The sequence below is a fragment of the Bos grunniens genome, chromosome 19, assembly GCF_055505025.1.
Source record: "Bos grunniens cultivar Pamir isolate PY7600 chromosome 19, Bosgru_T2T1.0, whole genome shotgun sequence".
Taxonomy (NCBI): domain Eukaryota; kingdom Metazoa; phylum Chordata; class Mammalia; order Artiodactyla; family Bovidae; genus Bos; species Bos grunniens.
In genome coordinates this window covers 14,230,001-14,250,028 of record NC_141183.1, presented here as the reverse complement: position 1 = coordinate 14,250,028, position 20,028 = coordinate 14,230,001, and the positions used below count along the sequence as shown (strand labels likewise).

General features: G+C 36.8%; 1 protein-coding gene across 1 annotated transcript in view; it reads right to left on the bottom strand.

Annotated features, from left to right (window-relative positions):
• Positions 1 to 1,323: 1,323 nt before the first annotated feature.
• Positions 1,324 to 20,028, bottom strand: part of NOL11 (nucleolar protein 11) — a 20,112-nt gene continuing 1,407 nt past the window's right edge. Inside the window, exons 2-18 of the mRNA XM_086356848.1 lie at positions 17,061 to 17,174; positions 16,896 to 16,952; positions 15,342 to 15,490; positions 13,603 to 13,660; positions 11,844 to 11,988; positions 10,309 to 10,497; positions 8,903 to 8,979; positions 7,626 to 7,749; positions 7,030 to 7,118; positions 6,448 to 6,522; positions 5,813 to 5,997; positions 5,571 to 5,696; positions 5,058 to 5,288; positions 4,544 to 4,622; positions 3,702 to 3,794; positions 1,964 to 2,071; positions 1,324 to 1,818 (exon numbers count right to left, since the gene is read on the bottom strand). Coding sequence (XP_086212974.1) covers positions 1,702 to 1,818; positions 1,964 to 2,071; positions 3,702 to 3,794; positions 4,544 to 4,622; positions 5,058 to 5,288; positions 5,571 to 5,696; positions 5,813 to 5,997; positions 6,448 to 6,522; positions 7,030 to 7,118; positions 7,626 to 7,749; positions 8,903 to 8,979; positions 10,309 to 10,497; positions 11,844 to 11,988; positions 13,603 to 13,660; positions 15,342 to 15,490; positions 16,896 to 16,952; positions 17,061 to 17,174 — 2,016 coding nt within the window. The 3' untranslated portion in view covers positions 1,324 to 1,701. The remainder of the gene's footprint in view (positions 1,819 to 1,963; positions 2,072 to 3,701; positions 3,795 to 4,543; positions 4,623 to 5,057; positions 5,289 to 5,570; positions 5,697 to 5,812; positions 5,998 to 6,447; positions 6,523 to 7,029; positions 7,119 to 7,625; positions 7,750 to 8,902; positions 8,980 to 10,308; positions 10,498 to 11,843; positions 11,989 to 13,602; positions 13,661 to 15,341; positions 15,491 to 16,895; positions 16,953 to 17,060; positions 17,175 to 20,028) is intronic.

Sequence of the window (20,028 nt, the reverse complement as noted above, 5' to 3'; positions counted from 1 at the left end):
TCTTCCAGCCCAGCATTTCTCATGATGTACTCTGCATAGAAGTTAAATAAGCAGGGTGACAATATACAGCCTTGACGTACTCCTTTGATGTCTGTAATTCTTAAATGGTTCATAAAAAAGAGGATGAATATTTTAGAGACTTGGATTTTTCATTTCTGCTGAGAAGTTCTGTATCACTTAAACTGTCAGAGCAAAAGGTCCCACTATGTTAAGAGAACATAACTCTTAATATATGCTGTTATTTTTGGTACTGCTTTTCCCTCAGGATTCAAAGAGAAATTAAGAATGACTAAGGAATTAATACGACATTGTAAATCAACCAGACTTCAAAAAAAAAAAAAAAAAAAGACTAGGGAGACCCTGTTTGTTCAACTTCAATAGTTTTAACTAAACTTTATATAGAGTGCCTGACCTAAAACGAAGCCCTTATCTACTGAAAATTAAGTTAAGCCATCAGGATTCTGGAAATATGGGCTCAAGAACCACATGTGAACTTATATTTATGCATTAGAATTTATAGGTATTAAAAAATACACACCTATATTGCAATTCTTCAGTTTAAAACAGGTTTTAAAATGATTTACTCAATAATAAGAGACTTTCATAGCTCAGAAATGTTTTCGGGAAACTTAGTCCATCACTTGAAAAAGTGATTTCACTTTTAAGAAAAATAAATTTGAGCTTATTTTTAAGAAACAAAACTTTCTATTTCTTCTATATACAATCTTTTGTTTCTCCTAAACTCAATGAGTTAAAACAGGAAATTCTATGGTCAACCAAACTATAAAACTTTTTGAGAAGAAGACTATTTTTACTACCTAGAAATATTCAATACATATACTTAATTAACTAATTTTATCTTGGTTGTGTTAGGTCTTTGTTGCTGTGCACAGGCTTTCTCTAGTTGTAGAGTGTGGGCTTCTCCTTGCTGTGGAGCGTGGGCTCTAGGGCACATGGGCTTCAGCAGTTGCGGCATGAGCCTGTGGCTCACAGGCTCTAGAGCGTAGGCTCAGTAGCTTTGGTACACCAGCTTAGGTGCTCTGTGGCACGTGGGATCTTCCTGGACCAGGGATCAAACCCATGTCCCCTGCACTGTATCACCAGGGAAGTCAAAATATTCAATATAACCAAAATCAGCATCTCATCACAGAGGTAATGTGAGGGATAATGTTCAAGTCCTAGATACGTACGGTGGTACAACTAGGTAAAGAACTGGAGAAGATGCAGGAGATAAGCGCATGTGTGTACCAGGCCCCTCCCCAGCCTGCCCACGGAACTGCCTTCTTCTCTCCCCCATGAATGCAGATGACGCGAGACAGCTTCTGACTCTGATAAAACTGTATTTTTCCTAGAATTACTGTTTCTCCAATGGTGATTTTTTTTATTAAAAGAACTATTCAAACAGGTGGTAAGAAATTAAACTTTTATCAATACACAAATAAGTTTACTTAAAAGCAGCTCAGTTCCGTATTTTAAAAAGTTTCAGGATCTCACCCCGCCAATGTCCATAACCTAGAAGAGGCTCTCGTGAAACCTGAAGCCCCACCTAAGAGCATCAGCCAGTGATGGTCTAGGTGCTTTCACATGCATCTGTCTTGTGATCGAAGAGAGAGTCAAAAAAACACATCTCTTGCCTGGCTGAGGAGGAAGAATCCACAAAAAAGAGCTTCATAAAACGTCCATGAAGGGAAACTAGTAACATCAGAAGAGTTCCAGCACTTCAATTGAGTATAATTCTCTATTATTCTTTTCTTGATTTAATTTCTGTAGCTCACGAAAACTTACTTCAATCTTGTTGAGCTCGGAACAAATGCTTATCTAAAGAAAAAAATTCCAAAATAAATTTTTACCATAACTTGTACAAATAAACCCTCCACAATTACTTAGAGCTATTCCAAGAAAAACTAATAATAATGCTTCTTGGTTACAAACAGAATTCAGTATATATAAAATAATAACATACCTGGGATTTCACAAATTTGTAAAGACTTAACAGTAGCCTTTTTGCTTCTGGTATCATTACCACAACAGTAAAATTAGCATCCAGAAGTAGACATATCCAATCCATAATCTGAAGATAAACAGTGAAAAGGGAAGTTAAGATTTTACAAAGTCTATGATTATATCAAGCAGTTATAAGAAAAATAAGCTTTCTTTACAGAAGTCTGAACATTTTAGTTTAGAGATGAAGGAATTTCTAAGCAATCTAAAAAGGCTCTTTTCTGCTTTCGTATTTACCATTTTACAAGCATAATTGTGTATTTTCCATCAGATAAAGTCAGTAAAAAGAAAGCCACAGTAGTATTTAATCCTAGGGAAAGTGAGCATATTTTATTTAAAAATTTTTTTTGATTTAACTACTGGCAGCTATAAAAAAAGAACCCATTCATCTCCTATTCTGAAATATACTACATACATTATGACGCAAAAATAGGGTGTCATGTATTATAGATGAAAGGCCAAGAACTAAAATAAAATTACTTTATACTTACTTAAGTATCCTACATCTTCAAATGGTGGTGTTAACATGAAAATATCATTCATGAAAAAGCATTAAGGAAATCAATTATCCATTTGCGGGAGGGGGGAAAGCAGATCCCTATATACCCTCTACATCAAAATAAATTTTATATGTATCAAAGAGTTAAACACAGGAAAAGAAAATAAATGTATTACAGAAAAACACACGGTGGCTATTTTTATACTCAGAGTGGGTAGGGCCTTAAACATGACACGGCCAAAAAGAAGCCACAAAGGAAAAGCTTAACAACTTTAACGGCATGAAAATTAAAAACTCATCTACGGTAGAAATGACATTAAAGAAAGTAAAAAGATAGTGATAGGAAACGAGTATTTGTAATACTTTGACAGAAACAGATGAGTATCTCAATAGACAATAAATAACTTACAAGTTAAAATGAAAAAGACAGAAAATGCAATGGAAAAATGGACAAAGAATCTGATTAGGCAGTGCAGAAAAAGAAGTATAAATGGGCAAGAACTGATGGTCTATCTTTCTCATTACCAAAGAAATGCAAATTAAAACACCCATCTGTTACCTACTGACTGGCCAAGAGTAAGGTCTCGGACCTTTGTGGCCATAGTACCTCTTGTCACAACACTTCGGAAAGGCAGCCTGGCATGCTCAAAACTAAAAATACACGTACCCTTTATCCAGTAATTTCACTAATGAGAATCAACCCAATAGGTGTTCTCTCATAATACATAATACAATACAAGAATATCTGTATAAAGATGCTCACTGAAGGTTCATTTACAATAGCAAAAAACTGTTAACAGTTTAAACGCTGATCAACAGGGGACTAGCAAATTAAGATTTTCTATAAAATCAAATGGTGTGCAGGTATATATCTTGATCCACAAGATACACAAAGCGTAGTACTGAATGAAAAACCTGAACTGCAGAACAGCTTGCACCTTATGATCTAATTTATGTCAGAAAGATACAAGAAAGATAAGTTAGTGTAAAGACAGAAAATTTCTAGACTAAAAGCAACTCTGAGTATTACTTATCTTTAAGAGGGACTAGGAATAGATTATTCAGAGGATACTTATTATCACCCTCTCCCAATGAAGGTGAGGAAATGCTTGAAAAGGGTCACAATAAAGAATCAGAAATTGAAGTTCTAAAGATCTATCATTCTTCCCAGCACCAGATCAAAGTAAAAAGATTATCTCACCTGGCTCAAGGTTGGAGGGTGTGTTCCAGGAAGAGTCATTGTAGCATTTTCACTACACTTCAGATATAGGAAATACAAATACTGGAGAAACAGCTGGGCAGACGGAAAAAAAGACAATCACTTTCACAGAAAAATTTTCTCTGTAAAAAGCTAACAAAGAGACTGCAAAGAATTTTAAGAGGCTACTGAAATTAACTGTACATCAAATAAATATGCTATAGACATCAAGGACACAAAAAACAAATCGAATGCACTTTCTGCCATCAAAGAGGAGTTCATTTGGTTTGGGAGAGGTGGGTGAAGAGCTTATTTTGTTTGCAAATAATAAGCAGAGAAGACAGACTCCTTCTCTGGGCAATTCCTTTTAGTTTCTGTGCTTGCTGTGCTTAGTCGCTCAGTCGTGTGTGACTCTTTGCAACCCCACAGACTGTAGCCCGCCTGGCTCCTCTGTCCATGGGGATTCTGCAGCCAAGAATACTGGAGTGGATTGCCATTCCCTTCTCTAGGCGATCTTTCCAACCCTGGAATCGAACCCAGGTCTTCCATATTCCAGGCGTATTCTTTACTATCTGGGCCACCAGGGAAGTCCTTTTAGTTTCTACTCAACTGTAACTTAGATGGATGAACCTAGACTTCCAGTTTGGCACCCGAATCATGTCAACCTCTGCCTCCTCCAGATCACTCTAGCCTCCTAGGCACAATTTTTCACCTTGAGGGCTGGGAAACCTCTTACTCAGATGAAAGAACTCTACAACCTTTTGAATGCTCTAAAAGCTGGGTACTGTTAAGCAGCAACATTTAAAACAGAAATAAAATCCTGTATGACCTGTAAGAACACTCACAGTGCTGTGCTGTGCTGGGATGTCCTTCAAATGAGGCAGAAGAAACGTCTCACTGTATGCTGAGTGAAGAACTGCATTTCTACTTAGGAATAAAGGAAAATCTTCAACAAATAAAGGCTTTTCAACTGAAATTACAAGTAACTCTCTTCCCCAGTGACATTTTTTCTAAATGGATACAAAAGTTCTACTTATCTAGAAGAGCTCTATCACGGAACATTCTCATCACTAGAGATCATCTTGTATGCTTCACTATTATAAATAACTGGTATTTATTCAATATGATAATTTTTAGAACTGACAAAGCTTCTATCTTAGTACAGCTTCTTAAATAAGAAGGTTTAAGTAAGTTGTTTAAACACAACATTGAATGGAATCCATTTTCAAGCAGAATCTGAAAAAAAAAAGAAAGAAAAAAAACCCACCTTAAACTATCTAATTACCCCTTAGTTTTTGCTTGGTATTGATTACATTCCTGGGAAAAAGACGATACGAGGCAAACTGTTTCAAAGGATACAAGAGCGCTGCTCTTTTCGTGGTAACGGGACACGAAGTGCTCTCGTCTGCTGTGGCCTGAGGCTTCTCCTTCAACTTCTGAGCACAGCTGTCACAGTTATCTTCCTCAGGACTGAAGCCATTCTGAAGAAATGCAGTTTGTCCTTCCATTTCCCCATCTTGCACAGGATCCATATAGTCAGAAACTGACTCCATATTGATATCTGTGTCTTGAAGAGTGTCATCACCAATGCTATCATGTTAATTGAAAGCAGGAAATAATTTTTATAAATACTTGAATTTACTGGCAAAATTTTCATTGTCAAAGTTTTAGAAGTCAAAAAATACAATAGACTAGAAAAGCAGTGAAAGGGAATTCTGTAGGGACCCAGTGATTAGGATGCCATGCTTCCGCTGCAGGAGGCACGGACTCCATCCCTGGTTGGCGAACTAAGATCCCTCACGCCACATGGTGCGGCTAAAAAATAAGGGGGGGTGGGCAGTGAAAGAAAAGGAGCATCAGCTTCTAACTTACCTCAAGAAAACTTTTAAGCAAGCGCAAGTGACTGACTCAGGGATGTCAGGGAACTGCTGTAGGCAGAGTTGTAGGATCTGCACGTCGGTCTTTTCTAAGGCAAACTCCATCAAGCCAGGGCACAGGCTAGGACCAAAAACATGAATTACTTTTATATATTAAGGAACTCTCAACTGCAAATAATTTACAAGGCTTTTTCAGAGTATGAAAATCAGAACTGTAGAAACCACAGAAATATTTACCTGTAAGAAAGCACGTGCGTTTGGACAAGCTGCATCAGACAGTTGCGGGGATAAAATGATGGCTCTGCTTTACATCTTCCCAGAAGTCCTATTATTACATCCCCAATAATGGTATGAAAGTCAGGGGTCCTCTTAGTAGCCAAAAACTTACGTAGTTCTACTTCGATATGTTTTTCTGAATCTTTCTGGAAGGGCAAAAGTAAACAGTTTAATACGGTACCAATTAATAAATGTCACTCTGTACTTGAAAGTTCCTAGCTCAGCATTTTCTTAAATCACTAACAGCATTCACGTATTCTTGTGAAACTGGAGTTGATATGACAATTTACTGCACAAAGACAAAATGCAAAGAAAAAAATAAAAACCACAAGGATTTAGACATCAAAACTTCTAAGAAACTAAATCACAAACATTTAATGCAAAATTGAATGAGATACGACGAGGCCACCACCATCACATTAAACTCACAAAATGCTTGGTGTTGAGTCAAAGTATCACTTTGACAACCTCAACATACCAGACAAATGTTAGCCATAGCTCTAAAAATGATCACAAAAGGAAGAAAGATAAAAAGTACATGGCATTTCTTTTAACTGTGAATTGATTTTCCATATTTCTAATATTTTAAAATTTACCTGTATGGTTGCTAAGAGTTGTGTGGAGGCAGGAACCTCTGGCTGTACACTCACTTCAACTTTTCTTCTCCTTAACTGGAATTCAGTAAATTGATTAGGATCTCAAAAATGATACAAAAGATCCAATAGACATTTAGAAGAAAATAAATGTCCCAAAGAAAAAAAAAGAAAAAATAAATGTCCCAAAGAGACTGGGACACTTTTGCTCTAATCACAAACTTTTTTAGGGTTTAGTTTTCTTAAAGTGAAAAGTGGGTCTATTTCAAATTTTAACTTAAATATCTTAAAGAGTTTAAGGTTTTCACTTTTTAATAAATAAAATAAAATCACTATGCTCAGGAAGGTATTATTACTAATTGCAAATTGGTCTGTTTTTACAGTTGGGTCTTATACACATGCCTAAAAAACTACTAGATGACATGTCATTTTTTAATAAGGGCTGTTAGGGTTCAAGCTTCAAATCACCCCATCATTAAGAACAAGCTGTAAGAAACTAGTACAGATATCAATTATTAAAATAATTCAGCCTTTTCTGGTTTTTAACATTTGTACTAAGATTTCTATTTAAACTACCAAACTTACAATTCTCTTTGACTGCTCTGAGTTCTGAGATCCAAGTCCACATCCCTGTGATGTTTCCCAGTTTACAAAATGAGGTGTGGCATGAATGCCTAAGAAAATACAAAACACACAATTTCTGGAATTTTTTGACCTATTGATATTTACTCAGCCAATCAATCAAACAAAGAACGCTGAAAAAACCACCACTCCGGCACAATCCAAGAGAGGCTTTATAGTCCATTTCATTCTACCAATAACAGATCAGTAAATGATGATATCCTAAAGGCCATGTGCCCACCGACATTAAGCCAACAGATGAGGCTACTGATAAACCAGGGAGGAAAAGGCATCACTGATTTTGTCTGCAGGACTTTCCCATTACCCCTAAAGTCAGAACACTGCTGTTTAAAACACAGTGTAGCTCTTTAGCCTGCAGCAGTATCTGCAACGTGGACTGTTTGCAAGGTAGCTTCCTAGACCAATGATATTTCAATGAACAGTGGCAAATTTCAACATTAAGAGCAGATTATGCAAACTGATAGCTGTGAAAACCTACATATCAAACTATAAGTTTATACGATGGTCTTTAGTTAATAAAACAACATTTAAGTTCCTACCTGGATCTTGACTATGTTTGAGTTTTCCAAGAGCACCTGCTAATGACGACACTTCACACTTGAATGGAACTACAGTTAGAAATTTTCCATGTAGCATGAACAGATTTTCCCCATAATACCAGAGCTACAAAAACAGAAGTTATCAAAAATATAAGAAACCCTTTTTCTAAGATCTGATTCAACAGAGCCATTTTTGTGGGGTAAGGAATCTTAATATGACAGAAAAGGATAAGGCAAAGGTAAGCAACTTTCTAGAATAATCTCACACGTTCAATTCATTAATTAAGGTAGGTTTACAAAGCTCTTACTTTTGCCCATGTGTGAATAGAGCATAATTTAGAGAAAATTTTCTTTCAACTCATAAAAATCTGATCAATACATATATTTAAAACAAGTGAATTGTCACTACTACACATCTGTTAACGTGAAACTCACGAAGGCTCCTATAACATAAGCAAACTGTTCTGATGTACTAAAAAGAAAAAAGTAGAATTTAATATTATTTCTATCTCATGATCTCAATTATAAAATTGTAAAAATGAGAAAGGTATAAGAATAAAAAGCTCACATGAAATCAAAAGTGAAGTCTGGAAAAAAAAAGTGAAGTCTGTTAAAATAGCAGAAGTGTGAAGTGTTAATTCTGTTTAAATATAAATTAGCATTCTTTGCTGAGAAATCTAGTCTCCTTATCCTCTAATTACAATGATCAACAATGTCCTACATCTTGATTTTCATGTATCTTATATCTTGATTTGAGTGAATATCTATTCACTGGGCAACCAGTACTTATTGAGCACCTGTTAGGTACTGGAGATATGATGAAGAACAAGAAAGACAGGGACCCTTGCCTCAGATAATTTAGTCTGGTCAGCTTAAGCTTTAATTCTTTTAAGTATTCTTATGTAATTCCATGATATGTTTAACATGTAATTTAAAAGACTAATTTATTAGGCAAAGTAACAGCCCTTAGATATAGTTCAAAATATGAAAGCAAAAGATCAAACAAAAGTGAGATTAAAAAGTTTTATTAACTAGGTAATTGTTCTCTCCTGATCTAAAATTAGCTTCTAATTTATCTTTTGAAAGTGACAAATGTAAGGAAACTGTTAAAACAATAGCCAAATTAAGTATAATCTTGTAGGTAGAAAATATTTCTTAATTTATTTTAATCAAAAACTGACAAATATTTAGATCTGTAGAGGTCTCTTCCCTTACAATATATTTAGCAAACACAAAAATAATTAAAAAAAAAAAAAAGCCAAGGTGAAAAAACTTACTTGTCCGCTGGTCCCTTGTGGTAACTCTTTTGAAGTCTGCAGCGTTTGAAATTTTGTATTCCATACAGAGAGGCATTCTATAAGGTAAGACATACAAATTCCAAAGTTTTCCAAGTATAAGTATATGATGCTGGGTGGGGGGTGGGGTTGGTGGGGAAGGCGGAAAGTTATAGTTAAACACAAAAGTCTTACTTTAGTAAGTATAAAAACGAGTAACGAAGATAGAAAATCAAAGATGTGAGATCTCATGGTAAGAAGTGGACACGTGCAGGGAGGGGGTATATGGGAGTCTGTGTATCCTTCCCTCAATTTTGCTGTGAGCATTAAACTGCTCTAAGAAAATAAATTTTTTTAATTAATTTTCTAGTGAAGTATACTTGCTGTACAATATTATATGAGTTACAGGTGTACAATATAGTGATTCACTATTTATTTATTATAAAATACTGGCTATATTCCCATGTTGTACAACACATTCTTGTAGGTTATGTCACACACAGTACTCTGTACCTCTTACTCCCCTCCCTGTTTTGCCTGCCCCTCTTTCCCCACAGGCAACCACTAGTTTGTTCTCTATCTGTGACTCCGCTTCCTTTATCTTCACTAGTTTGTTGTACTTCTCAGACTTCACATTAAATGATGTCATACAGTATTTGTCTGACTTATTTCATTAATGCCCTCCCATTCCATCCACGTTGCTGTGAATGGCAAAATTTTCACTCTTTTTAATGGCTGAGTAGTATTTCATTGTGTGTATATGTGTATGTATGTATGTACACACACGTATCACTTCTTTGTCTACTCACCTGTTGACAGACACTTAGGTTGCTTTCATATCTTGGCAACTGTAAATAATGCTTCTATGAACATTTGGGTCCAAGTTTTTTTCTGAACTAGTTTTTGCTTTTTTTGGATATATACCTAGGAGTGGAGTTGCTGGGTCGTATGGTAGTTCTACTTTTAGCTTTTTTGAGAAATTCTGTACTGTTTTCCACAGGGGCTGCATCAATTTACATTCTTACCAACAGAGTACGAGGCTTCCCTTTTCTCCACATCCCTGCTAACATGTGTTATCTGATGACAGGTCTGAGGTGGTATCTCACTGCTATTTTGGTTTGCATTTCCTGATGATAGCAATGCTGAGCATCTTTTCATGTGCATACTGGCTATCTGCATTTTTTCTTTGGAAAAATGTCTATTCAGGTAGTGAGTGATATGAGGAAATGTTTTAGAGAAATTGATCAAGGTAAGATGAAGTCAAAGACCTATTTAAGAATTAAGAGGCTACAGTGGGAAGAGAATGGTTTTGGGTGGTAATAAATAAATGAAAAAGAAAGAGGAGACTAAAAGGTACACTTTGATGGAAAAAATCCAAAGGACTTCTCAACTGACTGAATTTCAGTTACCCTTAGAAGCTGGCAGTGGTGCTCCCAGGACTGCTATGTGATCTTGATCCAGGATGGCGAGTGCAACACCATTTCGAGCACTGCCAGACACCACAGACTTGAGCAACTGCGACTGAACTAACCTCTGATTTTTTTCTGGTTCGCTCGGATGTATTGGTATCAAGGTTTCATATACACATCCATCAGAGCCTGTTGAAAACAAGTATTTATTGCTCATTATTGGATAAGGATAGTTCTATTATAGCTAGATGTACTAAGTTGTTTATAAGATTTTACCAATTTGATAGAGGATTTAACCAGAAAAATAAACAAATGTAACAATGCATTACTCTACAGTTTCCTATAAAGATTATACTACAAACTTAAAGTTGAGGAAGAAGAAATAGTAAAAATCTCAGTAAGAAATGGCATAATACCATGAAATGAAAATTTTAAGTATCCGTAATAACTTAAAACAGGAGGAGACAGCCACGAATATAGACAATCTAGTCAGTAAATGGCTATATCTCTTATTAGAAATTAATTAGCATTCTGAAATAACATTACATTTCTTATTACTCCATCACTCTGAAAACCCTATAAAATTGGCTGGGTTTTGCAGGTCAGCTGTTGGCGATTTCCCATGGTTCTAGCTATGTTATATGAAGATTTTATGACCCTTTGGTTCAGACTCCTTTACTTCAATGTTCAAAAGCTGAAACATAAGTCACAAACTTCTGTTCAACAATAAATATGTCCTATAAGCCAAACTTTAAGAAAACCTGTCCCTCTTAAGCAAAGGTAGTAAGCAGATTCCAATGATCCTCTAGACATGACAAATGATAGGAGCCTTTTTCTTAACAGCCAATGTAAAAATCTGCACATTGAAAAACTTCACAAAGATTTGAAACTGTGATAATAGGAAATGCTTCCTAAATACTGCTCTTGTTTCTTGCCCCCTTAACCTTCTCAAAACAACTTCAAAAGAAGCCATAAAGGATGCGGATGGAGAGAATTACTGCAAAGGCATTTTCCCCCCTAGATACAAGACTGAGATTAAACTTTAGAGGATTAGGTAAAGGTAAATTCCAAAGCAATAAAAACAACAACAGAAACTGTAAAATGCAGGCTGATCCAATACTGCTGTTAGTGCCCTTCTGTCTCCATCACTGTTCAAAGACGGGCACACCATACCGTAAGGCTGGAAAAGAGAAAATGGGAGTACCCACCTTAGGTACTAATTACAATATATCAAAAAACCTGGACTTACCATAAAACGTGATTTACCCTTTTTTATTGGTGTTTTATTATTACTTATTGCTTATGATAAATTTTAAGACATAAAAATTACCTGCAGAGAACTACTGACTTGCAGAGAACTATGACTACACGTGGCAAACTGCAAAAAGCGAGGGCATAAATGCTTGTTAAAAAGCATGGAAAGGCAAGTACTGCAATAGAAAACTGTAAAATCCAATGACTCTAACTTAAAAGGAAAATATTATCATGCAATATACTTTTATTTATAAACTCTGAAAGTTTAAAGAAATACTTACTTAATGACATTAGAGAGATGAATTTCCGACCTACAGATGTACTAAAACTCTGTATAACACATTTTTCTTCTTGACCAAGTAAAAGTGTGTATTTGCTTAGGATACGTGAGTTAAACTTTTGTACATAAACAAAGTAGTTTCCATGCTGCCAAAAAAAAAAAAAAAGAGGTTATTTTATTTTAAAAATATTCCCATTTTTACCAACTATATTTAAATGTTGAGACCAGTTGTTATCCCACTGTAATTACTTTAATGAATGCTTAAACTCTTCTCCAACTAAATCTTAGACATTATAAAAATGTTTAATTCAGGCATAGAAATAATGATCATTATAGGCTTTTTAGTATTTTAAAGATATCAAAGTCTTCTGAAAGAAATACCGAAGTCCAATTTTAGTTTTTTTTTTTTTCATTTGCTATTATTTTCTCCCATTCTGAAGGCTGTCTTTTCACCTTGCTAATAGTTTCCTTTGATGTGCAGAAGCTTTTAAGTTTAATTAGGTCCCATTTGTTTATTTTTGCTTTTATTTCCAATATTCTGGGAGGTGGGTCATAGAGGATCCTGCTGTGATGTATGTCAGAGAGTGTTTTGCCTATGTTCTCCTCTAGGAGTTTTATAGTTTCTGGTCTTACGTTGAGATCTTTAATCCATTTTGAGTTTATTTTTGTATATGGTGTTAGAAAGTGTTCTAGTTTCATTCTTTTACAAGTGGTTGACCAGATTTCCCAGCACCACTTGTTAAAGAGATTGTCTTTAATCCATTGTATATTCTTGCCTCCTTTGTCAAAGACAAGGTGTCCATATGTGCGTGGATTTATCTCTGGGCTTTCTATTTTGTTCCATTGATCTATATTTCTGTCTTTGTGCCAGTACCATACTGTCTTGATAACTGCGGCTTTGTAGTAGAGCCTGAAGTCAGGTAGGTTGATTCCTCCAGTTCCATTTTTCTTTCTCAAGATCGCTTTGGCTATTCGAGGTTTTTTGTATTTCCATACAAATTGTGAAATTATTTGTTCTAGCTCTGTGAAGAATATTGTTGGTAGCTTGATAGGGATTGCATTGAATCTATAAATTGCTTTGGGTAGTATACTCATTTTCACTATATTGATTCTTCCAATCCATGAACATGGTATATTTCTCCATCTATTAGTGTCCTTTGACAAAATTCAACACCCATTTATGATAAAAACTCTCCAGAAAGCAGGAATAGAAGGAACATACCTCAACATAATAAAAGCTATATATGACAAACCCACAACAAACATTATCCTCAATGGTGAAAAATTGAAAGCATTTCCTCTAAAGTCAGGAACAAGACAAGGGTGCCCACTTTCACCATTACTATCCAACATAGTTTTGGAAGTTTTGGCCACAGCAATCAGAGCAGAAAAAGAAATAAAAGGAATCCAAATTGGAAAAGAAGAAGTAAAACTCTATTTGCAGATGACATGATCCTCTACATAGAAAACCCTAAAGACTCCACCAGAAAATTACTAGAACTAATCAATGATTATAGTAAAGTTGCAGGATATAAAATCAACACACAGAAATCCCTTGCATTCCTATACACTAATAATGAGAAAACAGAAAGAGAAATTAAGGAAACAATTCCATTCACCATTGCAACGGAAAGAATAAAATACTTAGGAATATATCTACCTAAAGAAACTAAAGACCTATATATAGAAAACAATTTTAGTTTTAATACTCATACTCTGAAATGTCACAAAATGGGCCAGGAATGAAAGATATCACTTACTTTTTCTGTAATGAAAATTAGCACAGGATGCCTAAATACCATGAAAAACTTTGTCCACCTAAAAAAAAGAAAAATTATAAAATGCCAAATGACCAGTTGAGAGAAACACATCTTCATCTAAATTTAAGAGTTTTTTTTTTTTTTTTTTTAATTAAATAGTTTCCAGAGCCAGAGAGAGAGCAGAATACACTTAATTCGGTGTTTCAAAATATCTACCACAGGAACCCAGGAGGCATTCCTCTGTTAATCATCCCTGGATTAAATCAAGTTGCCAATGCTTCCAGAGCTTTAAAGATAATAGCATGAATTAAAGGCGTATGAGACCAGACGCAGTGTTTTCTCTAACTTTTCTGACCTGTCTCGTTTTTTCAGGGTCATTTTGAGGACTGGTGTTATCAGGAAAATATTAGCATCTCACCTTTCTTTTTCAAGTGACGTTGGGAACTGAAGCACAGGGAGGGTAACAGCCTGAAACCAAAGTTGCACAACCATCTGGCAAAGTGGGGATTAGAACCCAGATTCTCTACCTGTATCTTTTTTTTTTTTTTGCGGGGGGGGGGGTGGCGGCGGGTAGGCCTGTGCTGCAAGCCTTGTGGGATCTTAGTTTTCCCACCAAGGATTGAACCCGGGCCCACGGCAGTGAAAGCATGGAGTCCTAACCACTGGACCGCCAGATAATTCCTTTTACCTGTATCTTTTCTCCTAAAGATTTCCTCCAAATACAGTTGCTGACACGTCAGAGGCATTCATTAGTTCTAAGATTCCCTGATAGCTCAGTTGGTAAAGAATCTGCTTGCAATGCAGGAGACCCTGGTTGGATCCCTGGGTCGGGAAGATACACTGGAAAGGGGATAGGCTACCCACTCCAGTATTCTTGGGCTTCCCTTGTGGCTCAGCTGGTAAAGAATCCACCCGCAATGCGGGAGACCTGGGTTTGATCCCTGGGTTGGGAAGATCCCCTGGAGAAGAGAAAGGCTACTCACTCCAGTATGCTGGTCTAGAGAGAATTCCATGGACAGTCCATGGGGTCACAAAGAGTCGGACATGACTGAACGACTTTAAAAAAAAAAAAAAGATATAACTGGTCAGGATCCACACCGTTCACTGACTACGTACAAGTCTTTGCTTGGAGTTTTAGATACTTAGTTTGTATCAGGTGCACCTGGAGGGGCAGCAAGTTAATTAAACAAGAAATGTGATGGAAGAATGGGGATTGGAAAGATATGAAATCAGGACATTTCCTTCTATCATTTTAGTGAGTCATTTTCCCAGTTTTATCCCAGACTTGGGAAAAGAGGAGGTTCCAAAGCACTACTGTGATTCCACTAACAACAAGCTGCCCATTTCTTCAAGGGAGTGGGCTCTGACCTTGCAGTCAGGGCTATATGACAGAAGATTCCAATCTTGCGGGACTACTCACTTCAAGTTCAAATAACTGACTGACCAGTTGTGTCATTAGGACAGGACTCGTTTGGCCCGAGATTCCTCAATCGCTATCACACCAAAGGCTTTTGGAGGATGTCATTCTGGCTAAGGTTCTACAGATGGTTTTTAGCAAGTTTTTTTTTTGTTGTTGGTTTGTTTTTTATTTAAAAAAAATTTTGGCTGTGCCCCAAGGTTTGTGGGATCTTAGTTCTCCAACCAGTGATCGAACTCTTGCCTCCTGCATTGGAAGCTATGAGTCTGGAATCCCCAGAGTGCATTTTCCTTTAGTAAAAATTGTAAGTATTGGAACGTACTTAATCACTTCTTCATCAGAGATAACAGTTTCAATTTTCTGCTGGGGCTCTGCAAGCAAAGCTTCTAAACCACGAACTGCACCTTCCTTGAACAGCACCAAGGGTTCTGTTCCCTGTATTGAATGTATTCTATACACCTCAGCGGACAACTAGAAGAACATAAAAACATTTAAATTTTTATTACAATGCAATTGCCACCTAAAAGAATAAGGACAGTTAGAGAAGGCTTATCTTTAAGGTACTGATTTATTCTCATTTTGATTCACTTTTGTTTATGGTTCCAAAGTCAAATCTACAACATACAGTACATTTAGAAGTCTAACTTTTGCTCCCATTCTCTCCCCTGCTCCCCCCATAAGTAATCACTTGTATTCATTTTTGGCTTATCTTTCCATTATAAATACCGGAGGTTAGTTCACAAGCTGGGTCTCTCAAAATTGGAGGCGAAGAGAAGTACAAACCAAATCATTAATGCAGAGTTATAAGTGGTTCTGGTGTTAGAAAAAGACCGATGCCATACATAAATACATGCACGATGTAAAAAACTGACCTGCAAGCCCAAAACACCATACGGGGGATTAAAAAAAAAATGTGTAAAATTCAGGGTCATGTTACTGCAGGGTAAACAAAAAGACTGGAGCCAACAGGCAGCACACATAGCTAGCTAGAAGTTTCAAGGGTCCAGGTGACAACTGCCATTATAACGGTATCAGCTCCATTGTGAACCACTTCTAAAATGTGCCAATTATATTGAGAATTCGGAGAAGGCAATGGCACCCCACTCCAGTACTCTTGCCTGGAAAATCCCATGGGCAGAGGAGCCTGGTAGGCTGCAGTCCGTGGGGTCGCTAAGAGTCGGACACGACTGAGCAGTTTCACTTTCACTTTTCACTTTCATCCACTGGAGAAGGAAATGGCAACCCACTCCAGTGTTCTTGCCTGGAGAATCCCAGGGACGGGGGAGCCTGGTGGGCTGCCGTCTATGGGGTCGCACAGAGTCGGACACGACTGAAGTGACTTAGCAGCAGCATATTGAGAATTAGACACTTAAAACCAGAATGAGCTTTTGAGATTAACATAGTTAAAGATCGTCATTTTATAAGAAAAAGTTAATTAACATACTGAAGGGTCATTGGGAGAAAAGGCACAGTTAGTTGATCATGGTGCTTTTTCATTTCATTATGTGCCACTCTTAAAATGTATAACTGCATGAAACGTGCAGAGTCTGTTCTACCTATTTCAAGAAAGGGATCAAGTTCATTTGTTCTTGCAAGGGACACACCACAAACATTTAAGTGCATGGAAATAACTATAAATGTGTCATTCGTTAATTATTTAAATTACTTCAGTATCATATGAAAATAACACATAACATTTTCTAACATACTCAAATTGAGACATTTTACCAAGATATACTGTACAATAAATAGAATGAAAAAACGATTATAACATTCATGTCATGTTCACAGACCCTTTAAGATTAATAACTGCCACATTACAAATAATTCCATCTCACCAATAAACTAAATAAGTATGTTGGATCCAAAGACTTACTGTTGCTTTAAATACTTTATCCAGGTTGACGTCTTCATTATTCCATATTCTCAAGACCTTAAATTAAAACATACAATTTAAAAAAGCATTCCAATATCCACTTACATACAACATGAACAGTTAATAAATCAACATTTGTTTATATGTATAGTTTTGAAAACTCACCTTATTATCATGTACAATAATATACTCGCCAGTTTGAAAGTTGCACACAGCTGGACATGTTATAATCTGCCCTTGTTTCACTGACCAGCTCCCCAAGGGTTTCTGATCAGAAACCTAATGAAATGAACATACGATATTTAAAAAGTCAGCTTCAGATTTTAAAGCAACTAAATTTACAATAGAAACAAAAGAAGAAATCATTAGAATGACAGCATTTAATAAAGCTCCTAAATTAAAAAATAAGAAGACAAATACTATATGGATTCCACTTAAACAGAAAGTAGAATAATGGTTGTCTGGGGTTGGCAGAATTGGAAATTTAATGGGAGTTTAATGGGTATAGAGTTTCAGTTGTCAGATGAAAAGAGTTCTGGAGACGGATGGTAATGACATTGTACAACAATGTGAATGCATAACCTGAACTGTGCACTTGTAGTCATTAAGATATTAAATTTTGTTATGTGTATTTTACCACACTTTAAAAGGTAGTTAAATTGAAAATATTAGTTTCCAAAATGCAAAATTAGTAACCACACACTTTGATAATGAACAATATTAGTACATTAAAAAAATTGATTTCATTGTGTTCTTGGAACAGAGGCATGAGAAACAAAGTAAGGATAGCTGGAATAATGCCAATTCCAATCAGCCACTCCACTCCTACGCAAAACTACAAAAGGTCCCCTTGACAGCCAGGTAAAAACCAATGGTATCAACAGAAGCATCAAAAAACAGTATAGGGAACTGTTGGCAACCTGTTCCCCAAACTTCAAAGCAGGCAGCTAGCTTTCTTTTTAAATTGAGGTATAATTGCTGCACAATATTATATAAGTTACAGGTATACAATATAGTAATTAGCAATTTAAAGGCTGTACTCCACTTACAGTTATTATAAAACACTGGCTATATTTCCCACATTGTACAATCTATCCCTGCAGTTTATTTTATACAGAACAGTTTTCTCTCTTCCCCCCCCACCCCTATTTGGCCCTCCTCCCTTCCCTCTCCCCGCTGGTCACCTCTCGTTCGCTCTCTGCATCTGTGTCTGCTTCTTTTGTTATCATCACTAGTTTGTTGTAGTTTTCAGAACCTAGTGCTATCAGATCGCGTTTGCCTTTCTCTGTCTGATTTATTTCACTTAATAAAATGCCCCCAAGTCCATCCACGTTGCTATGTGCTGGGCTTCCCAAGTGGGGCTAGTGGGTAAAGAATCCACCTGCCAAGGTAGGAGGCGTAAGAGACACAGGTCCCCCCTTGGGTTGGGATGATTCCCTGGAGGAGGGCACTCAACCCACTTTAGTATTCTTGCCTGGAGAACCCTATGGACAGAGGAGCCTGATTTTTGGCTACAAATGGCAAAATATTGTTTTTTATGACTGAACATTATTCCATTGTGTTTGTGTATGTATGTATAAATACACTTCTTTATCCATTCATCTGTTTATGGATCCTGAGGATGCTTCCTTACTTTGGCAATTGTAAAAATGCTGCTGCTATATACACTGGGGTGCATGTATCTTTTTGTGTTAGTGTTTTTGGGGTTTTTTAGATAAATAGCCAGGGGTGAAACTGCTGGGTCATATAGCTATTCTATTTTTCAGTTTTTTGAGAAATCTCCATACTGTTTTTTTGAGAAATTTCCAGCAAATTTGGAAAAAACAGCAGTGGCCACAGGACTGGAAAAGGTTTTCATTCCAATCCCAAAGAAGGGCAATGCCAAAAAATGTCCAAACTACCACACAATTGCACTCATTTCACATGCTAGCAAGGTAATGCTCAAACTTCTCCAAGGTAGGCTTCAACAGTACATGAACTGAGAGCACCCAGATTCAAACTGGATTTAGAAAAGGCAGAGGTACCATAGACCAAATTGCCAATATCTGCTGGATCATTGAAAAAGCAACAGAGTTCCAGAAAAACACCTACTTCTGCTTCATTGACTACATCAAAGCCTTTCACTGTGGACCACAACAAACTGGAAAATTCTTAAAGAGATGGGAATACCAGACCACCTTACCTGCCTCCTGAGAAACCTGTATGCCAGTCAAGAAGCAACAGTTAGAACTAGACATGGAACAACAGACTGGTTCCAAATTGGGAAAGGAGCACGTCAAGGCTGTATTTTGTCACCCTGGTTATTTAACTTATATGCAGAGTACATCATGAGAAACGCTGGGCTGGAAGAAGCACAAGCTGGAATTAAGATTGCCGGGAGAAATATCAATAACCTCAGATATGCAGATGACACCACCCTTATGGCAGAAAGTGAAGAGGAACTCAAAAGCCTCTTGATGAAAGTGAAAGAGGAGAGTGGAAAAGTTGGCTTAAAACTCAACATTCAGAAAACGAAGATCATGGCATCCAGTCTCATCACGTCATGGCAAATAGATGGGAAACAATGGAAACAGTGACAGATTTTATTTTCTTGGGCTTCAAAATCACTGCAGAGGGTGACTGCAGCCGTGAAATTAAAAGATACTTGCTCCTTTGAAGAAAAGTTATGACCAACCTAGACAGTATATTAAAAAGCACAAACATTATTTTGCTGACAAAGTTCATATGGTCAAAGCTATGGTTTTTCCAGCAGTTACTTATGGATGTGAGAATTGGGCCATCAAGACGGCTGAGGTCAGAAGAATTGATGCTTTTGAACTGTGATGTTGGAGAGAGCTTTTGAGAGTCCCTTTGACTACATGGAGATCAAACCAGTCAATCCTAAAGGAAATCAACCCTGAATATTCATTGGAAGGACTGATGCTGAAATTCCAATACCTTGGCCACCTGATGCTAAGAGCCAACTCATCAGAAAAGACCTTGATGCTGGAAAAGATTGAAGGACAGGAGGAGAAGGGGATGACAGAGGATGGGGTGGCTGAATAGCATCACTGACTCAATGGACATGAGTCTGAGCAAGCTCCAGGAGATGGTGAAAGACGGGGAAGCCTGGTGTGCTGCAGTCCATGGGGTC